This window comes from Pararge aegeria, chromosome 25 (genome assembly GCF_905163445.1).
Source record: "Pararge aegeria chromosome 25, ilParAegt1.1, whole genome shotgun sequence".
Taxonomy (NCBI): Eukaryota; Metazoa; Arthropoda; class Insecta; order Lepidoptera; family Nymphalidae; genus Pararge; species Pararge aegeria.
In genome coordinates this window covers 7,377,143-7,403,246 of record NC_053204.1, presented here as the reverse complement: position 1 = coordinate 7,403,246, position 26,104 = coordinate 7,377,143, and the positions used below count along the sequence as shown (strand labels likewise).

The 26,104-nt window shown below is 35.0% G+C and overlaps 2 protein-coding genes across 6 annotated transcripts in view; one reads left to right on the top strand and one right to left on the bottom strand.

Annotated features, from left to right (window-relative positions):
* Positions 1–7,031: 7,031 nt before the first annotated feature.
* On the bottom strand, positions 7,032–11,799 carry LOC120634851 (60S ribosome subunit biogenesis protein NIP7 homolog). The gene is made up of 4 exons (XM_039905685.1): positions 11,628–11,799; positions 11,230–11,412; positions 8,503–8,612; positions 7,032–7,305 (listed from the first exon to the last, which is right to left on the bottom strand). The coding sequence occupies exons 1-4, from the start codon at positions 11,681–11,683 to the stop codon at positions 7,112–7,114; spliced, it is 543 nt and encodes a 180-aa protein (XP_039761619.1). The 5' UTR covers positions 11,684–11,799; the 3' UTR covers positions 7,032–7,111.
* Positions 11,800–14,737: 2,938 nt separating this feature from the next.
* The window catches only part of LOC120634786 (calpain-B-like), a 60,761-nt gene continuing 49,394 nt past the window's right edge, over positions 14,738–26,104 (top strand). For all 5 annotated transcript variants that reach the window (XM_039905576.1, XM_039905574.1, XM_039905585.1 and 2 more), the window contains exons 1-2: positions 14,738–14,808; positions 22,261–22,638. In XM_039905576.1, coding sequence (XP_039761510.1) covers positions 22,351–22,638 — 288 coding nt within the window. In that variant the 5' untranslated portion in view covers positions 14,738–14,808; positions 22,261–22,350. The remainder of the gene's footprint in view (positions 14,809–22,260; positions 22,639–26,104) is intronic.

Genomic DNA, 26,104 nt, shown 5'->3' with positions numbered 1-26,104 from the left:
GTGCGAAACGTGTAGAAGGTACATTGCGAAGATCTGTTTGGTGTGGAGTATAAGGATTGTAGAATTTATAAATTACACCATACAGATTCTCCTGCTTTTCGCGGAGTAGGTACAGCAAATTAAGCTCAATTTTCATAATATAGCATGGCTTTCCGCAAAGTTACGCCTGTTTCTATCTAAATATTGAAGCATCAAAAACCACTCCACTACAGTAGTGTTTTTCGAATAAGCGGTTAGTTACTCCACTCCATTTCGAAGTTTACCATAAAATGGGGAAAATGGGAAACGTTTGTGAGCTAGCAACATTACGTGGGTATCCAGTGAGACGTGCGCGGGGCGTTATTACTGATTTTCGACACAATGCAATGTATGTTCTTAATTCTGTGGCATCAGCCAACAAGGCCCATATAAAAATATCATCTTCATCATCATCCGCCGCTTATTATCGTACCACTGCTGGCCACAGGCCTCATCTCTCTTAAGACGGTTTTAGAGCATAGACTCAACACGCTGCTCCAATGCTGGTGGGTATAATTAAAAACTTAAAAACCCCCGACTTTCAATATAGTGTATATTTTTCTACTAGTCAAGCCATGTGGTGGCCATCTTGGTTTTGAAATTTGTAGTATTGATACCCATATTGGGGGACTATCTTGGACCGATTTTCATCAAACATAGCTAAGAACAATTCCGACTAATTCACCTTTGAAACAAAAAATCGGTTCATTCCTTCGATGCGTCCGGATTAGTTCGTGGTACATACATAGATTTAAGGTTACTAATAAATAAATAAATAATAATAATAATAATAATAAATATACTACTACAATACACACATCGCCATATAGCCCCAAAGTAAGCTTAGCTTGTGTTATGGGTACTAAGATGACTAATGTTTTTTTTTTTTATATAAATAAAATACTAAGAATATACATATAAACACCCAGACACTGGGAAACATTCATGCTCATCACACAAACGTTTTCCAGTAGTGGGAATCGAACCCACCGCCTTGGGCTCAGAAAGCAGGGTCGCTGCAAACTGCGCCAATCGGCCATCAAAATAGATAATATATTGGGCATTGTTGAAGACCATCGTGGCGCAACGGTGAGCGCTGTGAATTTAATGGCAAAGGCAATTTGGGAATTTATAATTTCTGAATATTCTCTGGTCTGGTCTGGTAGGAGGCTTTTGCTGTGGCTAGTTAACCCCCTTCCGAAAAACGTGCCGCTTAGCGATTTAGTGTTCCGATGCGATGTCGCGAAGAAACCGATTATTGGTATGACCATACCCCATAACAGGTGAGCCCGTTACCATCTTAGACTGCATCATCACTTACCACCAGGTGAGATTGCAGCCAAGAGCTATCTTGTAGTAGAATAAAAACAACGTCTGCTTTCATTAACTCGTAATTAAATAAGGATAATTACCTAAAACGTATGTAAAAAAAACTGGAACATAAGTTAGGTTACTTATGTTATATAATTGCAGGTATTTTAACAGCAAGAATCAGATAATCCTAACCTAACTCCCATCCATTAAAATAACTCCAGCACTTAATTTGTAGTTCCTTAAAATCATATCTCGTTTTCAACGGGCGCGGTGCAAAATGGGATAGAATTTCTCACTTCGCTTCGCCGGGAATTTATATTAAAAAATGTAGCGCCCACGGATACAGGCAACTGTTGGTATGTAAAAAAAACTGTAACATAAGTTAGGTTACTTATGTTATATAATTGCAGGTATTTTAACAGCAAGAATCAGATAATCCTAACCTAACTCCCATCCATTAAAATAACTCCAGCACTTAATTTGTAGTTCGTTAAAATCATATCTCGTTTTCAACGGGCGCGGTGCAAAATGGGATAGAATTTCTCACTTCGCTTCGCCGGGAATTTATATTAAAAAATGTAGCGCCCACGGAAACAGGCAACTGTTGATCGAATATAGAGTTAGTGTTGCCAGAAGTGAATTTTCGATTTACTGCCCAAAACAGTATACCATATATATGGGTACTAAGATGACTGGTTAATATTTTTATGAATAGCAATACATAAATACTTACTAGCTGACCAGTGCAACTTCGTCTGCACCAAATCGGTTATTACCGGAAATTGACATTTTCTAAAAATGAATCCTAGCTAGATCGATTTATCGCCCCCGAAACTCCCTGTATACAAAATTTCATGAAAATCGTTGGAGCCGATTCCGAGATTCCAATTATATATATACGAGAATTGCTCGTTTAATGAATATAATAATTCCAACCTGTTATATCGCCATGTTTTGTTCGCTGGAGTAGTTTTTTAATAAACGTACTATCACGCCCTCGAACACGAGCAACGAAATGGCGTTATTAAAACCCAACGCGACATTTGTTCGCCTTAAATCCAATATTGTATGGATAACGTACAGTATTAAGAACATACCAAACACTCTCTATTATAAATTTTAATTTTTAATTTAATATCTATATATAATTAAGAAAGTGGTATTAGTTACACCATTTATAACTCAAAAACGACTGGACCAATTTTAATATTTGATTTTTTGGATTTCTCTTAGACCTGAATAGGATAATAAGTATTAAAATATAACATTCATCAAAAAAAAAAATGATCTGCGGTAAGAAGCTCGCCGGGACAGCTAGTTACTTATAAAAGAAGCCATATTCATATCTAACAACGTTTAAAAGTTTGAGTATCTAATTACAACATGGCCCATTATAAACTCAAACATCAATCCATCTGAACTGATATCCCACGGTTAATTGAATGCAAAGAGGCAAGAGGAGCACTGCATTCTTCAATCTACCCTCGACACTTCTCTCTGTACTCCACTGTACCTCTATTTTTCCCGCCATTTTTTATGACCTTCCTTTTTGATCCGGGTTCCTGTAATTTTGAATTTCTACTCCAAGTTATATTGACCAGCTTTTATGCATAATTTTGAATAGTCTGAACGTAGATAGAAGATAGATAGTTTTTTTTTTTATGAATGTTATTACAATTAATTGCTCGTGTATATTATGCATAAATGGATAATTAAATGAGAGTTATTTAATACCCAGCCATTTCTGCATGCAGTGCATTGTGTCCAAAAACAGTGAAAACGCCCCGCGCCCGTTTCACTTCACATCCGTGAAATGTTGCTAATTCACAAACTTTTCCCCATTTTATGGTAAACTTTTAGGACATTAGAGGTAAAATAATTACTGTCAACTGCTAAATGGAAGTAACCGCCTGTTCGAGAAGCACTACTATAGTGGATTCTGATTATTAGTCGTATAGTAGACGGTTTTTGTACATTCTTAGTTCTATGAGAAATTGCTGCGTTAATCATTTAAAATCACGTACACTGGCGTAATGTCGCATTTTAGCCGCGTTTCCTTTGTGCAAGCTTTGCCGTAAGCGCTTCACATCAAATGTCATTCACTGTTAAATATTACGGCGATTAAATGTCGCCGATTCTATAATCGGCGACATTTAATCGATTTATTTTTAGAATTCCCGCGAATATTCCAGAAATAAATCAATGAATAAAACGCAGTATCATCATCATATAAATAAATAAATAAATATACTACGACAATATACACATCGCCATCTAGCCCCAAAGTAAGTGTAGCTTGTGTTATGGGTACTAAGACTAAGTAACCCTACTAAGTAGGTACTATTACTGTTTTCTTTGTATTTTTCCTATTGTGTTGTGTTTTCAATAAAGTTTTTCTATTCTATTCTATTCTATTCTAAGATGACTGATGAATATTTTTATGAATATTATATAAATACTAATTATATTCAGATACTGAAAAACATTCATGTTCATCACACAAACATTTTCCAGTTGTGGCAATCGCACCCACAGCCTTTGACTCGGATAGCAGGGTCGCTGCCCACTGCGCCAGTCGGCCGTCGATCAACCGATAGACGTCCACTGCCGGACATAGGTCTTTTGTAGGGAGTTCCATATCCCAGTTTTGTGCCGCTTGGGTCCAGCGACTACATGCGACGCGCTTAATATCGTCTGTACACCTCGTTGGGGGCCGACTATGGAGGGTAGAGGTAAGGAGAGTCATCTTATATGGGAGAAAAGTTGAAAAAGTGTCCAGTGTATGCGCTAAATAACAGTTCAAAAATCCTCCACAATGGCGCTGGTGGATGCACAGGGTATGGTATGAATGTAGCAATCGTAGATGAATTGAAGTATGCCGAGTTATAAAATTTAATGTCATTATCGACTAAAGTAGTTAATTATTGAGAATTTCAACAACTTACGTTGTACAAAATATTGTGATAAATATAACCTTACTTCCTTGTATCTCCATACGTCCTTGTTTATTTTTCAAGCCTACTCTAACAATATTTATATTTGGCGCTTCTTTTAAGAGTTACCCTGATGCAAATGTGGCGCCATCCTAATTCAATACATTTTGACGACACTTTTTCATATACACAGATGACTCTCCTTACCTCTACCCTCCATAGGGCCGACCAACACTACGCTTACAAGTGCGGGGCTGCCATTCCAGCACCTTGGGACCCCAACGTCCATCCAGCTTCGCGACTCGTTGAGCCATTTCGGTAACTCTGATTCTTATACGGATCTCCTCATTTCTGATTTGATCGCGATACACTCCGAGCATAGCTCTCTCCATCGCCCATAAGTGTCTCTGAGTCTTCTTATGAGGCCCATAGTTAGTGACCATATTTCGGAACCAAAACGCAGTATAATTTTTGGCAAATAGCACCCTCTTTAATTTCCATAGACAATGTGTATGTACGGTAACTATGGAAGATCTTCCTCCGAGCTAGTATTGTACTTGAAACCGAGGTCCAACATCTTTGTATCATGTATGTAGATTCATATAGCGCCATCTAGTTTGGGAATGTAGAGACCGCTACAATATATAAATCGTCTGGCACACCGTTTTATCATTTATATCGATAGTAAAATATTAAATCAATAAAATAAATGAAATCATTTTATTTCAGGTCGGGGACCCATATACAAAATTTAACACAAAATAAATATACATATAAGACAGATTTTAAAAATAAACACAAAATAAATATAAGACCGATTTTAAAAATAAATAAATAAAGAGAAAAAAAAACAATAATTAATTAAAATCTACAATTAAAAATTACAATAAATTAAATTTCAATTAAAAAATAAATTAAATTTCAATTAAAATTAAAATCCAACTATTTTATTATTTTATTTTAATGATTAAAACATTTAAAAAACTTATCAAGTAACTTAAAATTGGGCCCTGCGGGACAGCCATTAATGTAGTTGAACCAAAACACCCTAATGTATCTAATTTAAGCTTTTAAATTTCATTAAACATAACTTTTTGATCTTTAGTAGGTATATTTTAAAACGTCATAGCCTCTTTATTCTATCATAAACCAATGTATCCTCGGACACCATGTATAAATACTAAATTTTTTGAAAGTCAAAGTTTTCAGTTATACAAGTGGGCCCATATATGGCACTCAATATGATGCGTACATTACATGAGAAATGTAAAAATTGTAGTGAGATGATGGCGAACCATATTCGTAAACTGAAAACTAATGCTACGAGAATTCCAAACGCACTCGGGTTTAGAATAAGTTCACAACCGACTTAGCCGGGTGTTCTTATTTGTTATCACCATCTCACATTGTCATTTTAAATTGTTAGAATAGCAACCTGATTAAAGCAATAATTCACACCCAAGCTTCTTTATCGATAACGTAATCCTTTATTGTCTTTATTCATAGTATTAATTTACAGCAGAGTATCCATCTAATGGTATCTAATGGTAAATGGGAAACCAACCATATAAACAGAGCAACACGTCCTGCATTATGCCGCGTTGGGTCCATAAACCTGAGGCGTAGGTGTTAAGCCTCATAAGCCTGTAATCACACCGGCAACCACACCCTTCACACCGGAACACAGCATTGCAAAAATGCTGCTTAACGGCAGAAATAAGCATTGCGATAGTACTTACCTTGACAAGCTGTCATAAAAAGCTTTACAACTACTAATGAGTTAAAATAATTACTCAGGTCAGAATTATTATATTACTAACTGTCGCCGACGACTTCGTCTGCCTATGATTTTGTTTTTTGATGTGGCATTCAATTTAGTTGTAGTTCTAAAAAAAATAAAGTATTCAGTATCGCTAAGCCTTAAATGAGAGGTTTGCTGCTGTCCGCTGAGGAGTTCTGTCCTCTATCTCCAACCACATTCATCAGATCTACAGATAGTTTGGGCAAAATTAAACACATATTACAACCTCTATAGTACAAAAATAATTATTTAAATCGGTTATAATTTGTCGTAGTTTTGGTGTAAAATTGTCAAACACTTTCATCCCCTCTCCCAAAGGATCCGGGCTTAATGTCGGGATAAAAAGTATTCTATATTACTTCTAACACTTCCAAGAATGATGAAGAAGAATGATGTGTACAAAGTTTCATGAGGATAGTTAGTAGTCGCTGAGTAGTTTTTGCGTGAAAGCGTAACAAACAAACTTACATTGACATTTATAATATTAGTAGGGATTTGGATAAATAACTATTGTAAATGAGTATTTGCTGCCCATTTCAATCATGTTGCACTCAATTTGTACCCAAAAACACTAAATATACCGTGACAAAATTGAATAAAAGACATCCGAACTAAAGTAAACATCGTTGCAAATTCAATTGACATAATTTTTATTATTTTTCTTCTGGCACGTATGAATAGAATAGTTATTATATTTCTCTATGGTCATAAGTTGTTTTTTAATATTGTTTCTCAGGTGACTGCGCCATTACTGTTGCAGTTGTCAGCGACTGTTTGTACTGTTACGAAACAGGTGTTCTAAATATAAAAATACTAGAATATACAACTTGAACATAGTTATCGATTTATGTCACCAGTTATCGACACCTAGAACTAACTTTACGATGTAGAATTCAGGTAAAAATTCACTCTCATCATTTTTCTTCATCGCGCCAAAAGAAGTATAACTTCAAAAAATCAAGAGATACTGGCAAATTTTTAATTAAACAACACTTATAAGTCTTAAGTATATAATTTTAAATCGACGTATCCTCCTCAGTCTATCCTAAACCAATGTATCCTCGGATCGGATGTATTCCCCTATATCCGCCTGGTGGAATGCGATGGTAGCTAGTGGATCAGCGTGCCTGCATTCGGTGGTAGATCGTGAAACGACGCCAAAGCCAATGGGTATATCTGACATCGTGTTTATAACAACACCTTGATATTTCGGTGTGTTTTCAGTTATTCTGCCGAGTCCTGGAATGGATAAAAATTATGTTTTAATAAATTTTTTATATTTTCATCTGCATATTAGCGAACTATAGCAAATTAAGCTTAATTTTCAATTAAGCTTAATTTGCTATAGTTCGCGAAAAGCAGGAGAATCTGTATGGTGTAATTTATAATTTCTTCAATCCTTATACTCCACACCAAACAGATCTTCGGCAATGTACACGTTTCACTGCGAAACCGGACCGTCCTCAGGAGTTGTTGACTTTACAATGAATAATTGTTTGTGGTTTTTATTGTGGTGGTTACTGCCTAAGTCCTTATGATTCAGGGAGACCTGTGCCCTGTGACAATTTTACCTATTCCAAATGTGTACACACTCTCTGGACTTTACTAGTAGTAAAATAATCAGTTAGCTTCTCTATAGAAGCACTCAAAAAAAACATCATAGAAGCCAACCATATCTTAGTCAAAGTCAAAGTCAAATATTTCTTTATTCAAATAGGCACATAGATCATTCGATGGCACTTTTGATGCGTACATTACATGTAAAATATGACATAGGAGTGAGTCGATGGCGATAAATAAATTCGTCAACTTAAAACTAAAGCTACGACGGTTCCAAACGCGCCCTGGTCTAAGAAGAAGCCCACAACTAACTTAGCCGGTAGTTATTTTTTTTTTGTTATCACCATCTCACATTGTCCTTTAAAAACTATTAAAGAAGCAACCTGGTTAGAGCAAAAATTTAGACTCAAGCATTTTTATCGTTGACGTAGTCCTTTATACTATAATAGGACTTTTCTATAACCTTCCGTTTAATACAAACTTTGAACTTTTTCAGAGACATCTCCAATAAATCAACTGGTAATTTATTGTAAAATTGTACTTATATCTTTAAACAAGCAATTCTTGTATATATATATAATTGGAATCTCGGAATCGGCTCCAACGATTTTCATGAAATTTAGTATCCTACAGAGGGTTTCAGGGGCGATAAATCGACCTAGCTAGGATTCATTTTTAGAAGATGTCATTTTATTCGTGTTTTCCGGTAATAACCGATTTAGTGCAGACGAAATTGCACGGATCAGCTAGTTAATAATCATACGGTTGGCAATAGTTACCCGTTTCTCATTGTGGGAGAAGACCCTTGACCTGTAGTGGGTAGATGAGCCAAAGCTTAAAAAAATATTGATCGTTAGTATAATTATTGATCCTTACCACTTTTGATAACATGGTGTCCATATAAAAACTGCTGTTCTGCTGATGACTTCACCCATATTTTGAACGGTGCATATGGTGCTATGTACGTTAAGGCTGTGATGTGTAACCTGAAAAACATATTGTATATTGTTTAATAGATAAATCAGGGGAGGATTTTAATGCGATTCCCTGGAACTTCCATTTAGATTCGTTTTAATCTATTTAAAAACCCTATGTGTAACATTTTGGTTAAAACTACCCGATTGGGTTTTTATTTTTTGTTGCACCAGAATAGAAATATTATCAAGTAAATTAAAAAAAATGTTTTTTTTTTTAAATATTGGATTTTTTTTTAAATATTGCAGACGTTACTTTGCGGAAATCCATGGTATATTATGAAAACTTATTGTTAAGTCACAATTATTCATTGTAAAGTCAAAATCTCCTTAGGATGCTCTGGTTTCGGAGCGAAACGTGCAGGGTAGAGGGTACATTGCCGAAGATCTGTTTGGTGTGGAGTATATTGAGTGAAGAAATTATAAGTTACACCATAGCTGAGTATAGCAAATTAAGCTTAATTTTCATAATGTATATTTTTTTTAAGAATGCGCTAAAAACTGCAACTATTAGTCAGATAGCAAGCCAACGAGACAACATCAGGCGAGTCGCTGGGAGACGCTGGAGGCAAGCGGCCAAACTAGTGGAACTCCCTACAAAAGACCTATGTCCACCAGTGGACGTCGATTGGTTGAATTGATGATTAGTCAGATTTGAAAAATCTGTTTACATTGGATAGCTCAATTTCGGAGAAAAGTTATAGGCAATTTACCATCACGCTACAACCCTGAGGAGCTGGGTTAAGAAAGTAAGTTTTCTAATAATTTTAAATGACATTGTGAGATGGTGATAACAAAAAACACCAGGCTAAGTTTGTTGTGGGCTACATCTTACCCTCGTAGCTTTAGTTTTAACTTTACGAATGTGGTTATTGCCATCATCTTGTAATTCTTATGTACGCATCAAAAGTGCCACCTAGTTGAATAAAGATATTTTTAACTTTGACTTTGAAGTAATATAGTGGGAGAACGATTCGATGAGGTGGCTTGTATTTTAGATCTTAGACGCTTAACTTTGCTCGGGTTCAATGGATGGTTTGTTTATTTAGTGCATTTATATTGTTCTCTCCTTCTTTTTTAATTATTTTTCCCTCTGTATAATTAATTGTTTTTTTTACTTTTTACTGTTGTTTTAAAGTTTCCATGTGTATTTATCGTCAACTTGTTTGTTTGTTTACTTGATAGCGATGATCTCGGGAACTACTGGTCTGATTTGAAAAATTCTTTCAGTGTTCGATAGCCCATTTATTGAGGAGTCCTATAAGCTACATATCATCACGCTAAGACCAATAGGAGCGTAGAACTGTTTGAAAGCTTGAGCTGTGTGAGCAGTATAATCAGTTAAAGTTTCGATACAATCATGAATGACAAAAAAAAAACCAGCAACAGCATATTTCTTTCTTTTAAGGTTGACTTATATGTGGACAAAGTTGCGAGGGGTCACTAGTAAATAAATAAAGACAGCTTAACATGCTCTTAAGAGGCATGGAGTTGAGAATGCCAATTTAAAAAACCTGCGAATTTCCTAAAGAAATTTTTCAACCCAACCTAAAATCAAATCCTTTATGCACCTTGTGACGCACTTCTGACCACTGGATCAAACCATTAGTTTTTTTTTATAAAGCTGTCATCACCAACCTACTAATAGCCCTCAGGGCACAGGTAGGAGACCTCAGAATAAAAAGGGTATAGGCTGGAGTCCACCATGTAATCTACAATGCTGGCAAATTGTGGATTGGTCATACACCTAAGTATTCACCAATAGGCTATCATTGCTATTACGGCAGTCACTGCAGTGCTATTACAAATGAATATAGAAAGAAAATAAATTGACAACACAGAGCTTTAGGCTAAAGAAAGTTAGCGAGTCATTTATGGGCAATGGCGTACGTTTGTATAACAAAATTCCACCAGAAACTCTAAATTTACCAAAGGGGAGGGGTAAAGGAGCGTTTATGTAAACAAGGATATGTGACAGGACTACACCGTATAGGATATGTGACAGGAATGCTGCTATTTCTAAATTGAAAATTACTTACATAGTTGGTATTTCTAAAAATTAATAGCTGGATTTAAATTATTATTATTATTATTTTTGTATAATTTACTTTTTTTTTTTTCCTTTTAATACAGAGAAAATGCCTGACGCATACCCCTCCGTTGGGGGAAACGGAGTAGTTATGTGGGACTTGCACCCATTAAAAACTCGAACTGTGTGTCCCTCGATAGACCTATAAGTGAGAGCACTTGCGTATTCACCGCACTTTGTATAATTTACTCGGTAATTTATTTTAATAATTATAAACTTTGGTCATGTATTACTTTTGTAACATTGTAAAATTGTTTTTTAAACTTAATTTACAAATGGTTGAACCAATTGATGTAATAATCAAAATTATTATTGAAATAATGACAGATTTGTATGACATTCAGAAAGTGTACAGTTAGGTACCTACTTTGAAATAAAATATTTGATTTGAATTGGAGCAGCAGTGATTTGCATTTTCAAATATTATGCATGTTTTTTTTTTCTAATTATCTTTTAGTTACATAGAATGTCTTTTTACTAACAAAAAAAATATGAGCCTTGATGCCTGAAATAAAAATTATTATTTTTAGATTTTCATACCTGAATTTGTTAGTCTTTGTAAACTTGCCAAAGCAAGTCCCCGCAGACACAAGGTGATCAGGTTTAACAGTCTGCGCTAGTTGTAGCAACCTCTCTGATATGTAATACACTCTGTCCTTCTTTTCTCTAAAGCAATATGTGCCATCTGGTCTGTCTATTAGAAGTTTGACGTTGACTCCTATACTGTAAGTTAAAAAAAGAATTTTTCGAATTCCAGTTGAGAGTATCGCTGGTGAGATCTCAGATGACTCGCATAACTGAGCGTTCGTTGCCATTGTGTTGTTAAATTTTAAATAAGACACCATCAAAAGAACTTTAAAAGCCAGACTCGCAAGTTTTTATAACTCTTTGAAACCCGATTTACTAATACAGTTCGAAATAAGTTTAGTTTTACTCACTACTTTGTTAACTTCTCAAATAGTTTCCTTGTTCTATCTTCTGATAATACTTTCATTTTAGAACTTTATATTTTAAAACCTCATTTAAAGTTTAAACTAAATAAACACGTGGGTTTCTGATCCAATAGTTTGAAAGGTCCCTACACCAAATAAACATGCGGATTGACAGTGACAATTGACTGCTGACAGTGACAATTTGACTTTTTTTCTTAAAATTTGCTATTCAAATGTTACCTTAATTTTTCACGAGGTTTTTTCTCGGCGGGAAACTTCGTACATGGCGGACGCGGTTTTCTCAAATTTTTCTTTGATTTTACTGTAAACTCGTCTTGAAAAGGATTTGGTGTTGTTTATATTGAACTGTAACTTGGCCTGTCAATTTGTGCACACGTGTTAGTGAGATTCCGGTGTAATTTCGGTGTTTTATGTGAATTTACACAGCAGCAGAAATAGTTGTTATTGGTGATATTCGTATAAATCTAACCGTATTTGGTGTTGGTTAAATATTTATTATGTGTCTGTAGTTATAGTGTTTCCAGTAAAATGGATCTAGATACACCTCCTGAGCCGCCCGACCCGGGGGCATCAGCCTCGTCTCGCAAACGACAAGGAGAGGATACCAACGTATATGCGGCCAAAAAAACTATAACTGATCCTACTCAGGTAAACCCATCCGTTCAAAGCCTTTACATACATCCTTCCTTCACCGAAGGCGCCAAGTCATACTCTGACGATGATAATGGGCCTTTTATCGTCCAAGTCTCACGGGAAGTGGAGGACCCATCCTCTGGAGCGTCATTACGGGCTATAAATTTCGGTCAATTCTTGCACAAACACAAAATTGGTTCAATTATCCACGACGGCGTCAAAAATATAGGCCGCAACAAAATTACTGTAGAGTTTACTTCTGCCCAAGCTGCCAACAACTTTCTGGTTAGTCCAGTTTTGAAGTTATGCAAATATAGAGCTATAATTCCCACATACAACATAACCAGAATGGGGCTGGTGAAAGGAGTTCCCGTGGACTGGTCGATGGACGAGCTTGTTGATTCGCTAGAGCTCCCGCCTGGCTGTGGTGAGGTTCTGAAATCAAGGCGACTGAACAGAAAATCTGTCACAGAGGGTGTCATCACTTGGGTGCCTACCCAATCTGTTGTCCTAACCTTCAGGGGGCAAATGCTTCCTGCTAAGGTATATTCATACCACACCTCACTGCCAGTTGAAACATATAAACTTCCAACAATACAGTGCCAGAACTGCTGCCGTTTTGGCCACATTAAAACAATCTGCAGATCTAAGCCCAGATGCTACAGATGTGCTCAGCCCCATACAGGTGACTCATGTTTGGTCATCAAGGAATTATCTACATGTTTACACTGCTCTGGTAGTCATTTTGCTACTGATAAAGACTGCCCAGAATTCTCCAGGCAGCAATCTATTAAAATGGTCATGTCTCAGAATAATAAATCTTACATTGAAGCATCATCTCAGTTTCCTCCTGTCCGCAGGTCCTATGCTGAGATAACAAAAGAAATGTTTACTCCTACTAATGTAACTTCCTCCAAAACCTCCTACCGGCAAACAGTTTTCCGCTCTCCTCGTCCCCGAGCTCCTCTAGCAAAGGGCTACGATAAAAAAGCTGTTCAGACTATTGTCGGTGATTACTCCTCATCCCTTCCTAATGGATGCGCTCTCAACAACAATGTTGAGAACCCTCCCTCCCAAGGTAAAATGCTTGAGTTTATCTCCGAATTTCTACTTAGTATTGTCGCTCCATGTAGTGAAATTCCCTTACCGCCCAACGTTGCCAAAAACTTAAGCCAACTTTTTAAACTACTCCAAAATGGGCCCAATAACCCTGCTACAGTGGAACTGTAAAAGTTTACGTCCCAAGAAACATGAGTTAACCTTCATAATCCCACCATTCTTCCTCCCAAAGTCCCCCGTCCTTTGAGTGTTAAATGTTTTTTAATGTTTGTTTTCAGTCCTTATTGTAGATTTTTATGTAAATATATAGTAAGTAATAAAATTAAAGTATAATGTACAAAAAATATCCGTGTAAGATATATATGCATGTGTTGTCTGTGTCCTTAGGTTAAAGAGCTAACTAGCTAATAACAACTATTTCTTGGTACAAATTCAAAATTAACTTTTCATTAGTTTCACCGATCAATCTCCTTCGTGCCTTCTTCATCTACAAGACATTGGCGAAATACCTTGTGCCCAGTTGGCGCAGACAAAAGCCATAAACAAGAATTGAATTGAATTGAATTAATTTTTCACAGATTGTGTAATATAATAAAAATGATGAATTAGATTTTTATTACTAATTCTGTCGTATATAAATCTCTAAACTAAATTTAATTGACATTTCCCAAAAATAGTACTTTATATCTTTTACAGCTTTACTTTGAGACACCTCAATTTATTCATCATGATATAACTATGGAGAACTCTCTAGCATGCAGTATTCCTCACGATGTTTTCCTTCATCCTTTAAAGGAAGTGCTTAAATTAAAAACGCATATTACTCCGAAAAGTCAGTGGAGCGTGTTGGGGCTCGAACAGTCTCCACGAAAGGAAAGCCGATGCGTTACCCACTAGGCACTACAAGTTGCGCAATTACTTCTTTCTTATTTCAGATTTTAGGCCTGAGACCCCTCGCATCGCATTGCTTGCTCATTTAGGCTAGGCTTTTAGATAGTAGAATATAGTTGAACTTAAAAATTCGGGCCTCAAATTACATAATATTTTATAAAGCTGACTATATTACAAACATTTATTAACGCTTTCAAACAAAAAAAGCTCTTAGCTAAACTAGGGTCATATCAAGATAAAGTCAGATTCTTTAGACTCCTGAGTTTTCTAGTTGTACATACTAAACCTTTTATGTAAGTTTATACCTAAAACAACTATGTCATTTAGATCAAACAAAACATTATAAATTACATTGTATACAATCAAGTATAACATTTTTGATAATTTAAGAAATTCGCTATACTACTTCTTTAAGGAATAATAATATGGCAATTCATGATTTTGTATCTGTGAAGCGAAACAGTGAGATGAACGAGGTACCTTAATGGAAATCTCCGCGAATGAGTCCCTTGTTGATTGTTCATTCATTTCATAAAATTTCATTCGGTTTCGCGATCTGACTTCGCTTCGGTGACGTTTGGTGGTAAGTTTACTATTTCACTGATATCTTTTGCGAATTTGTTTTTGTTTTGTTAATAACTCTATCTTCAAATAAAGTTATCAAAAAAATTGTTTCTTATGGTGTTTAAATTTCGGTTTCCTTAAATATGTTAATTTAACTTAACTTTTTTCACATCTGTTTCATTTCGTGACCGTGACACAAGTGGTCACGTGATAACAACAAAAATACTTCAAAACTCGCTCAAAACTTTGTGAAAAAAAAATTGTAATAGCTTTAAAACAAGTGGAAGTAATAAAAATATTTTTATCAACATTTTCTATCCTAGACGAGCTCTACTTTTATATTTTTATTTCACTATTATCTTTGTCCGATATTATTGATTTTTTTCTCTGAGCATTTGGTTCCCAAATTATCGGTCTCAGTTGTGCCTAAAACTTTATGATCCCGATTCTTTAATTTGTTAACTTAGAAAAAAAATTGCGGTCAAATTAATTTTTTACTATACTTACAAACTTATTTATTCCATTCGTTTATGAAAAACTTTAAATTTTAAGTTTTTTATTCATAGTTATAAAAAATATATCAAAATTGATGTCATGCCAAGTATTTTAAATCTTGAACCTCGACCTAGAAAAATTATTGCCAACGCCATTTTACTTGTAGAATTACCTACTGACCTTCTGTAATTCAGGTTGTTTTCTTTTGTATTTTATAGCGGAAATGCTTGTAAAGATTACCTTTGTATATCTGTGTTGCATTACATCAGTAGTTATCACACTAAAATGGTATATCTAGCTAAACCGACAGAGACGAAGCGATTTAGCGTTCTAGTGCAATGTCGCTTAGGGGGTCGTCGATTTCGATGCAGTTTAAGATGGATAGCGGGCCAACCTGTTTGCGAGTAAGGTAGTCATACCCCTATGACTACCTACCCTACGCTATCCATCTGAAACTGCATGATCGCTTACTATCAGTTGAGATTGTTGTCAACTTGTAGTGACATAAAAAAAGCTAAATGCATTATATATTGCTGGTAAATAAGTACCATACGTCTAATTTTTTTTAATGGCGGTATTTAAATTTTACTTCACTTCCAAAGCTATAAATAAAGTGTACGAAATGCTATAAAATAAGCACTATTTTTGGAGAAGTAAGGTCCTTATTTGCTTGAACATAAAATTTATTTTCGTGGGTAATAATCTACATAGTGCATATATTGTAAGTAGGTATTCTGTATTTCGGGCGTTCACTTCAACGCGTTTTACCACTCAGCGTGAGATGGATTGGTTTGACGTCACAAACAAATTCATTAGGAAACATTATCTTTCAGTCTGAGTTTCTTGCCGGCTTCTTCTCGGTAGAATCTGCCTTCCGAACCGGTGGTAGAGTCACTACACACAGACAGACTTGACGTTTCAAAAGTGCTTATATTAGGCCTACTTGAAAAAAATGTAATTTGAATTTGAAAATTTACTGTTAAAACTAGAGAAATCTTCAAAGTGTTTATCATCATAATATACTGAATGCTGTAACAATGCAGAGTATTTCATAATAACGCTCTCCTCACAGTTACGAGCTTCCCTTCTGACTAGAACTGAACCTATCCTTGTAGACCCGGAAATTCTAGCAGCAGATAAATTATTTGTTTCTGAGTGGTATAAACGAAATTGGAATTTTAATTGTTAACTTTCATCTTAAAAATCTGTTGTAACATTTATCACAGTAAAACAATAGAATTTCTAACTGAAGTAGCTGCCAATGTTTATTTATAGGGTAGGTACTCTACAATTCTCATACTCGTATTTTCCTTAAAATCTTTGTCTCTTACAAATATTTCTATTTTTATGTTGGGCTAAATAAGCATAAAGAGGGCTATACTCCATATCTCTTATCCAACAGAAGTCTTCTCACATAATTAGGATTCAAAATAAGATAATTATAATGATAACACTTTTTTTAAGAATAGTTATCGGGCGATTTGAAGTATTTTGTTTAGAACGTACTTTGGGTAGATAAAAAGATATTTTTACGTTGAAATATTACTTCGATTTATTTTCATTCCACCCAGAATAAGCACAGACAAGAAGCTTTTTTTTTGGAAAAGTTAATTTAATGTCCCTGAAACAGTTGCACATAAGGTCAGTTTTCTCCTCAAAAAACATTATACAGATCAAAGATCTTAATTCTAAAAAACACTTACGTCAGCAAAACAAGACAAACCCAAGCTAACTCATTACTTACCAGTTGCCAATAGACAAACTAGGCCCATATTTAATGTCTCTAAAAGAGTGCAAATTAGGTCAGTTAACGATAACGCTCCCCAAACAACCATTATCCAGATTAAACATCTTAATTACAAAAACACACACAAACAACACACACAGCCCAAGTCACCGTACTTACATAACTTAGTAGTTACGCGAACAGTAGACTTTGCGAGCGTAAACTTTGTAGCAATAATTAATAGACTACGAAATTTTCAAATATTGGATAGAATTGGGCGTGAATGCGGAAATTCAGTACAAATTATATAATATTTTATTATTTCTTCAATCTTTATACTGCACAACAAACAGGTCTTCGAAGACGCTTGTTTCACTCCGAAATCAGGGGATGTTGACTTTAAAATAAATAATTGTACTTAACAATTATTAATTGTCAAGTCAACATCTAATATAAAGATTGTAGAAATTATGAAATACACCACACAGATCCTCCTGCTTTTCTCGGAGTATTGCAAATTAAGCTTAACTTTCATTTAGAAATTTTAATTTATTTAGAAATTTTCATCCTTTTAAGCCCTCAACAAAGCTTATTATTTTTTTATGGGGACGCATTGAAATAAGATCTCTTCAAGTAGATAGCGTTGATTTTGGAGATGCATGTGGTTGTTACGACCGACCGACTTCCTGACCTCAAATCGCCAATCCTTGGGAAGATTGACTTCTTTCAAATTTCCCTCTGGCCCGTGGCGCATTAAACTCCCGAACGCAACTCAACGCCCGTAAAATGTCCTTTACGACCCAGGCAATCACTATACAGTAAACCCTAGGTGGCCCTCCACAAACGTCCTACCCTCGATGTCATATCGTCGAGCCCTAGGGCTTAATTCGGTGCTAGTTTAGCGCTCGCTCCAACCTCCCCGTGATGCTGTTAAATCTTTTATGGTAGTTATCACTTACAATACTCCTGAAACGGACTTTCTAATTTAAAAAATTTCATTTTTTTTTTTTTTTTTTTATATATTAAATTTAAATCTCTTCTTTACGAAGGTATAATTAACAGATCACGGGCCGGAGCCAAGTGCAAAATCGGGGGAGTCATGTCAAAAACTTTCGCACGTAAAGGAGGAGAGTGTGAGGTATTACTCCTGTGGATGAAATAATTATAGGGATAGTTTTGGAGCTATTTATTTTCCACTTTGTTTTTATTTCTATGGCTAGATCTGTGTATTTTGAGATTTTATCGGTGTAGGTGGTGGATAAATTATGGGTGTTACAGATTGCAATGTCTATCAAATAAACTATTATTATTATTATATAATAGACTAAGCAGCTTTCGCTGATGCGTCTATATTATTTCTTGTGCTCTATGTCTCTTTGATGTTTATCCAGTCTATTCTTAAACTGATTCAGTGATTCTGCAGTCACTACATCTTCAGGCGAGGCATTCCACATTTGTATAACTCTATTGCTGATAAAGTGCTTGGAAGGATTAGACAATTTTATTTTATTTTTCTTTTCTTAATCTCTGTCTCAAATGTGGGGCTCCATAATAGCATCTACGTTTAAAATCTGTGTTTGGTTAACGTAGTAGTCAAACAGATGGTCGATTTAGGGTCGAATCAAGGGAGTGTTGAATATAGGTCCTATTCGGTAATTGATTCAAATGTTTTAAACTTCATAAAATTATTTCGCAAAAAACACGCAATTGCGTGTGAAAAAAAGTTACCTACTTTTTACAGGAAATAGTTTTTTGTACAGGGCTCTTATTACATTACAGTTGACACCTAGAGGTCGTTACGCCGTGCCCATGGGAGTGGTGAGCGATCCTAAATTAATCAATTTATTATAATTGCCGTCACTCCTTGTTTACAAACAGTTAGATGCATGGCCTAGGAGGAAAAAGGTACATACTCCACATTGCTTAAGTTTTCGATTGACTTAGGTTAATTAATTTATCCAGTATATTATCAAAATTAAGCTTAATTTGCTATACTCCGCGAAAAGCAGGAGAATCTGTGTGGTGTAATTTATAATTAGATGTTGACTTTACAATGAATAATTGTTAAGTCTTAACAATTATTCATTTAACAACATCTCCTGAGGATGCTCCGGTTTCGGAGCGAAATGTGCGTAGAGGGTATATTGCCGAAGATCTGTTTGGTGTGGAGTATAAGGATTCTCCTGCTTTTCGCGGAGTATAGCAAATTAAGCTTAATTTTGTTAATATATCATGGATTTCCGCAAAGTAACGCCTGCTTCTATCCAAAATTTATCCAGTTCCACTTTCTAGCATAGCGCAAGGTCTATTCTAGTAAAACACTGGATGTATACAACGTTGGCAACAAGTATACAATACTTTAATAATGGGAAATAAGGTATTTCCTTCCTTTCCTTCTTCCCGCGGTTGTCGTACGAGGTGACTAAGGGAATATAACAGAGAACGGACAGCAGCGTCTTTTTTGCTACTACTACATCCTTTGGGGTAGGTCTTGAGTCCAGCAGTGGACCGGCTGGTGATGATGATGAGTCTTTTTACAGGACCGGTAAAATCATCTGGCAATGGCTTAACCCCATTAAATAAGTACATAAATAAATAAATAATAAATAAATATACTACGACAATACACACATCGCACTCTAGTCCCCAAAGTAAGCGTAGCTTGTGTTATGGGTACTAAGATAAAACTGTTTTTTTATGAATAATATACATAAATACTTATAAAATACGTATAAACATGCCACTGAAAAACATTCATGTTCATCACAAAAACATTTTCCAGTTGTGGGAATCGAACCCGCGGCCTTGTACATACATACAAGATTGCAACACATTAACTCATAAAGTTTACGAATAGGTACAAATTTTGGCTGAGTTTCAATTGATTCTATTGAAACGAAATGCAATTGGACCATCACACATTTGTTAACAATAACGATTACATTCGGAAACATAATAAATAGTAATAAGCAACAAATGAAAAACTAGGTCAAGTACCTTTTCGCGAATACGGTGCCGCACCTCAATTGGGTACCATAATAGCTCAACTGGTCCAGACCCCTTGATTCAACTAACTTACTTCCATTTATGGGTCCCAACTATTGGCTATCTAGACATCAACCACAAACATCTTTTGGTGCACCTTGGTAAAATCGACCTGTTTGTCTTCACGGAAAATGGCATAACGTTCTCTTTGACCGTAATGCCGTTAAAATGGTTTCGTTAACTCAACTTAGATTTACAAAATTTTAACTAACCGTAATTACTATGGCGTTTGCAGAATTGATACTAACTACGTTTTCTAACAATGATTCACGTCGAATAAACGTGGAATGCATACAAAGATTTGACCTTCAATGATCAATTTACCTGTATAACGCCAAGACATATGGAGATAAGGATGCAATTAGGCACTATTTTCCAGAAATATTCGTACTTACGCTTTTATGTGAAATTAAAAAAAAAAACTAAATAAATGTATAAAATGAGTTCAGCGAAGGACTAAATACCAGTTAACGCGCATCAGTTTGGGAAACACGATTAGGTTTGAATAAAATCTCGAATCACAGGTCTCCTATGAAACAAGGCATTTTAGGTTGTAAAGTATAATTCATACTGTTAGAAGATAAGGGTGTCACAATCCAGATATTCCAACAAATTTCCACCCTAATATATCCACCTACCTAGTTTTCGCACGCGATTTTCTCATAGGTCTCATCCGCACATGCTTACAATACATTACTGTTATTTAACAACCAAAATATTAACTAGAAATAATCAATATATATAAAAGAAAGTTGTGTTAGTTACACTATTTATAATTCAAGAACGGCTGGACCAATTTTATGATATTTGAGTTTTTGGATTCCTCTTAGACCGGAATAGGATAATAATTATTAAAATATAACGTTCATAAAAAAAAAATCCGCGGTACGAAGTTTGCTGGGACAACTAGTATATTATATAACAGAACAACACTGGGTCAGCTAGTATTAATATAATACGAAAAATTGTCCTTGTAGGCCTTCAATTGTTATTTTATTTTCACCAAGTAAACTATTCTAATCTAAGTACTAGACTAGAAGACAATTAGCTGATTTGACTACCGATTACAGGCTGCTTATCCTTTGTAAATAATCGTAGTAGCGATCAGCTTACAGAAAGCTAACAACTAACTTGGTGTATTTTATCAAGCTAGATGTTATTACAATTTATCGCACAGTACATGTATACTATTTTCGTATATCGATTCTTTTCTTTATTCTTCGAAAACTTAGATAATATTTCAGCATGGAATATAATTAGAGATTCTATTTTGCAATTTGTTATATGTAGACCATTACTTTCTTTTATTTATAATTTTGAATATTTTTGCTTGACGGTACCGCCATGTTGGATATGTCGTGACGTCATACTGTCAATGGCATGTATCTTGCAGGATGCTAAAATAAGCCAGTAATATCTGATTTTGGGGATTTGGCCAGTTGTTTATTCCCGTGACACGTCAAAGAATGAATGTCGACCTCGCCTGGCGGAGTGGTTTATAATTCCTGAACTTTCACTGGTCTGGTCTGGCTGTAAAGCAACTTAAAAACTTATTAGCAACTTATTTCAACTAGGGTTCTTGTTCTTGTGTTCCGGTACGATGCCGTGTAGAAACCGATTATAGTTTAAAGCTTAAACAATAAAGGGTCACTCGCGACCTTAAGATTGCAGTCAAGTGCTACGGGCTGAGGTGCTGGTGGTGGAATAAAAAAAAAGTGGTCATGCGTCAGACCTTTATTCATAATACAAGTGTATAATCATTACAATCCTTCATCCATGAAGAAGAGTGGAACATCTTAGTTCTAAATCACTCTCTCTTATGGGAGAACAGAAGTCTGACCACTAAATTGAGACCTGTAACACGTCGAAAACGGAAATGATGAATCAGTAGTTGACACTTAAAACTAGTGCTTCAAGTAATTCTGAGTTAAGACTAGGTCAGCTTTGTAATTTAGTTTATGGAACTATGTTTGAATACTCATATATAAATAAGATTAAATTAATATAATCTATACAAATCTTTATTCAATGATAGAATTAACTGAACATACAAATAAACACACGATATTAAAATAATAACCATCTGTAGTTAAAGAAATACCAGAATTCATATAAATAAACTGTTCAGCAATGATATGTGATAGTGGAAAAAAGTCGTTTACGTCACGAGTGACTCAATATAACGAATCTCAATCTTTGTTTCAGCTCATATAAACAAACATCTCGGCACGCCGCGGTTATTTCGAGTGGAGTGAGTGAACTGTGTGATAGTGTGTATTGGCGTTATACGGAAACATGACTTTTTACTACCCGAAAAACTTCCGCGCGAATGGATGGGGGTGGCATAGAACCGCGAATGCCGCATCTGCAGTGAGAGGGTTCTTGTCTAAAGAAAGGGGAGGTGAAGGGAGTACCGAGCCTCTGATTGGGAATGGCAGTTTGTACCCTAAACTGCCACTAGAAGATGATTCCACCTTCTCCGGGGTGAAATTGTACCCGTCGCTGCCTGTTGAGGAATATGAAAGTGGTGCTGTTGAAGAGGTCGTCGAAGAGGCCTGCGCTGCTGTTAATGTTAACTTGGAGGTATGTGGTATTATGATAATATTTACTAATTATTTTTATTGAAAGAGTACAATGCGTGTGTGCCAAATACATGGTAGTATATGTAATGTTTTTCTATTGATTTAATGTATTTTTTTATGCGTAGTTGTAAAAATTTTAGAATTGAGAGGGATCTCTATATAACTTTTAGTATGCCAAATTTCGTTCTCCTTCGACCGCACAATTATCGAAGAAGCGGTACAAAGTTTTTGTTTCTCGTATTAATATATAGATATAAATAAATATACTACGACAATATACACATCGCCATCTAGCCCCAAAGTAAGTATAGCTTGTGTTATGGATACTAAGATGACTGATGAATAATTATATGAATAATATACATAAATACTTATTTTGTATATAGATAAACACCCACACACTGAAAAACATTCATGTTCATCACACAAACATTGTCCAGATCCCACGGCCTTGGTTCAGAAAGCAGGGTCGCTGCCCACTGCGCCAATCGACCGTCAAATATATAGATTAAGGAACGGCCTTAAACTACAGTCATATTACTTGAGCAAATAAGTGGCTTCACAATTTCAATTTTGTATTTCATTGTCCAACATAATTGTCAGTGCTATTTTGTTTATGACGTTTTATAAAAACAATTTGCAACCATAGAATGCACTAGCCCAGTCGCAATTGCACGTGTTAGGAAATAGGGAATTACAGCACTTTATCTATGATAAACCCGATGATTATATTAAATATATCAACAAATCATAGTTTGTATACTCATTGATAATGTATTGAAAATAGAATAATGGACTTTAGTAGACTGTCAAATAAAAGTATAGGATCTATGGCGGGAGACGCGAGTTTGACAAGTTAGATTGGCGGCAAAGAAAAGTGAGGACGGATTTAAAAATGAATTAATTAAGAAAAGGAGATTAAGTAAAGTATTGTGGATAGAACGTTACAAATTGGGTTGAGATGATTTATAATGGAAACGATACACTTAAAGAAATATTGTTGTGGCGAAACAAGTCGTATGTACTGGTGATGGAGTTGTTAAAAGTTGTTGGTACTATGGTTGTACCTGATGTTGCATTAGATAAGTATATCTCATCCTTTGGTTTATTTAGGTATCATATATGGAGCCCTAGCATAACTTTATACCGACAGTTTATGTAGCAGAGGTTGCTCTATACAAACAACTTGTTCCAAAAGTCCTGATGTTATAGGTGATAATAGTAGTTATGTTTTACCTGTCTTAAAATATGTCTTGTATCAAAGGGCCTAGCGTTATTGCATATGACAATGTTGTATCTGTGTTGATAAGTTGTTTTAATTGATTGAATAAAAGAGCAACGGTAGAGTTTCTTGCCAGTGGTCTTCTCTGCCGAAGACAGCATTCCGAACTGGTAGTAGAGTCATTTGAAGGTAACAAGTAATATGAATTATAGAGATGCTTAATATACAGTATTAGAGTCAGTCCAGTTGTTTTATTTCACTCCTTGGGAAGTCAGGTTTATAGAGTACAGACCCACAACACTGCTCTAAAGCAGGTTGGTGGGCTTTAAAGATTTCTTTTAGAAAATGAATACTTTAATAGGAAGGAAGAATAATAGTTATGAGAATAAATGATTACTGATAAGAAACTAGGTATTTAGCTTCAATAATACTGTTAATTAATGAAAGATCTAAGTGCCATCCTGAACATTGTGGGTATTGCAGTGAATATCTGAATACCTGGGCCTTCCATATCTATATTTTTAGCATCAGAAGTGGGATCCTATTCATGTCCAATTTATGCTTTTCTCAAATGCAGATTTACTTTTTTTAGAACCATCCCGTCAAATATGGACATAGTAAAGAGTTTGATGATTTTGATGATGCCTCAACTTTTTGCTGCTATGTGCTAACACAGAAACACTCTGGAGACAAAGCACCATGCTTGTTGAAATTCTATTTAAGGATATGTGGTCCGAGGAACCAATTAATAACCATCCCGGCAAATGTGGATATAGTACATGGTTTGATGTTTTTGATGATGTCTCAACTAATAGCTGGTATGTGCTAAAACAGAAACACTCTGGAGACAGAGCACCAGACTTGGTAAAATTCCATTGAAGTATATGTGGTCCGGGGAACCAATTGATGTGATATTTTTATTTATCTTTTCTTTTTGTGGTTTCTACTTTTGAGAGATAGTACTTATTACCTGAAACTGATATGGCCTAGTGGCTCTTTGTTTATTTTGCTGAAATGATTAAGTTTGTTTGTGATAACCAACAAGTCAAGTTGGCCAAACAGAATGTGTAATAAGTTTGATAAATTTGAATTATCAAGTTTTATTTAACTAGTCTGGTTATACAAATGGAATTTGTGTTAAGCTTTATTTTATTAGTCTGTCAAGGTTAAAATACATAAACTGGTCAGGTTAGCCGAACGGAATGTGTGATATATTTTTCCTATGATTCTTATTTATTACATACAAGATTTCAAGTTTAAATTGAGCAACTAGTCAAGTTGGCCAAACAGAATGTGTGATAAGTTTGATAAATTTAAAATTTCAAGTTTTATTTAACTAGTCTGGTTATACAAATGGAATTTGTGTTAAGCTTTATTTTATTAGTCTGTCAAGGTTAAAATACATAAACTGGTCAGGTTAGCCGAACGGAATGTGTGATATATTTTTCCTATGATTCTTATTTATTACATACAAGATTTCAAGTTTAAATTGAGCAACTAGTCAAGTTGGCCAAACAGAATGTGTGATAAGTTTGATAAATTTAAAATTTCAAGTTTTATTTAACTAGTCAGGTTAACCAAATGGAATTTGTGTTAACTTTTATTTTATTAGTCTGTCCAGGCTAAAATAAATTAACTGGTCAGGTTAGCCGAACGGAATGTGTAATAGATTTTTCTTTTAATTCTTATTTATTACATACAAGATTTCAAGTTTATATTGAGCAACTAGTCAGGTTAGCCAAGCTGTCGACTTTTATTTAGGAACTATTCCATGTACTTCGAGATCGAAGTACTTGTCAGGAAAGCCGAGATAGGAGAGATTGTGTAAATTATTCAGAACATATAAAAGAATACACATAAAACAAAACAAAAAAAAAAAAAAATTTTGTTGGTAGAATAGAATAGAATATGATTATGTGTCAGAACAATACATATAGGGAAAATTACTACTGAATAGCTAAATGAAATAGTTTAGTTTCTATGTTGGGTTGTGTGAAGAAAAGAATTAGGAGTCAGCTTAAATGTTGTGGGTTAGGTTAGGTCAGTGATCTTTCAGTATGATGTTGAGAGAAGTTTTTAAAAATGATATAAATAAAATACAATTATAAACTAAATTAATGTTGCTGCTGCAAAGGAAAATATATTAGTTGCATTATAAATAATTAGATTATACTTAGGTTTACAGTTGTTTAAATTATCAAATTTTATGTGAAATTTTAAGAGTCCTTGCATGATAAATGATTCT

Excerpts from the sequence above, each read along its gene's own strand:
- LOC120634851 (XM_039905685.1), bottom strand. The coding sequence starts at position 11,683 with ATGAAAGTATTATCAGAAGATAGAACAAGGAAACTATTTGAGAAGTTA. Across the intron at positions 11,413-11,627 it reads TTTGAGAAGTTAACAAAGTA|TATAGGAGTCAACGTCAAAC; the intron begins GTGAGTAAAACT and ends TTTAACTTACAG. Across the intron at positions 8,613-11,229 it reads ACAAAGACTAACAAATTCAG|GTTACACATCACAGCCTTAA; the intron begins GTATGAAAATCT and ends TATGTTTTTCAG.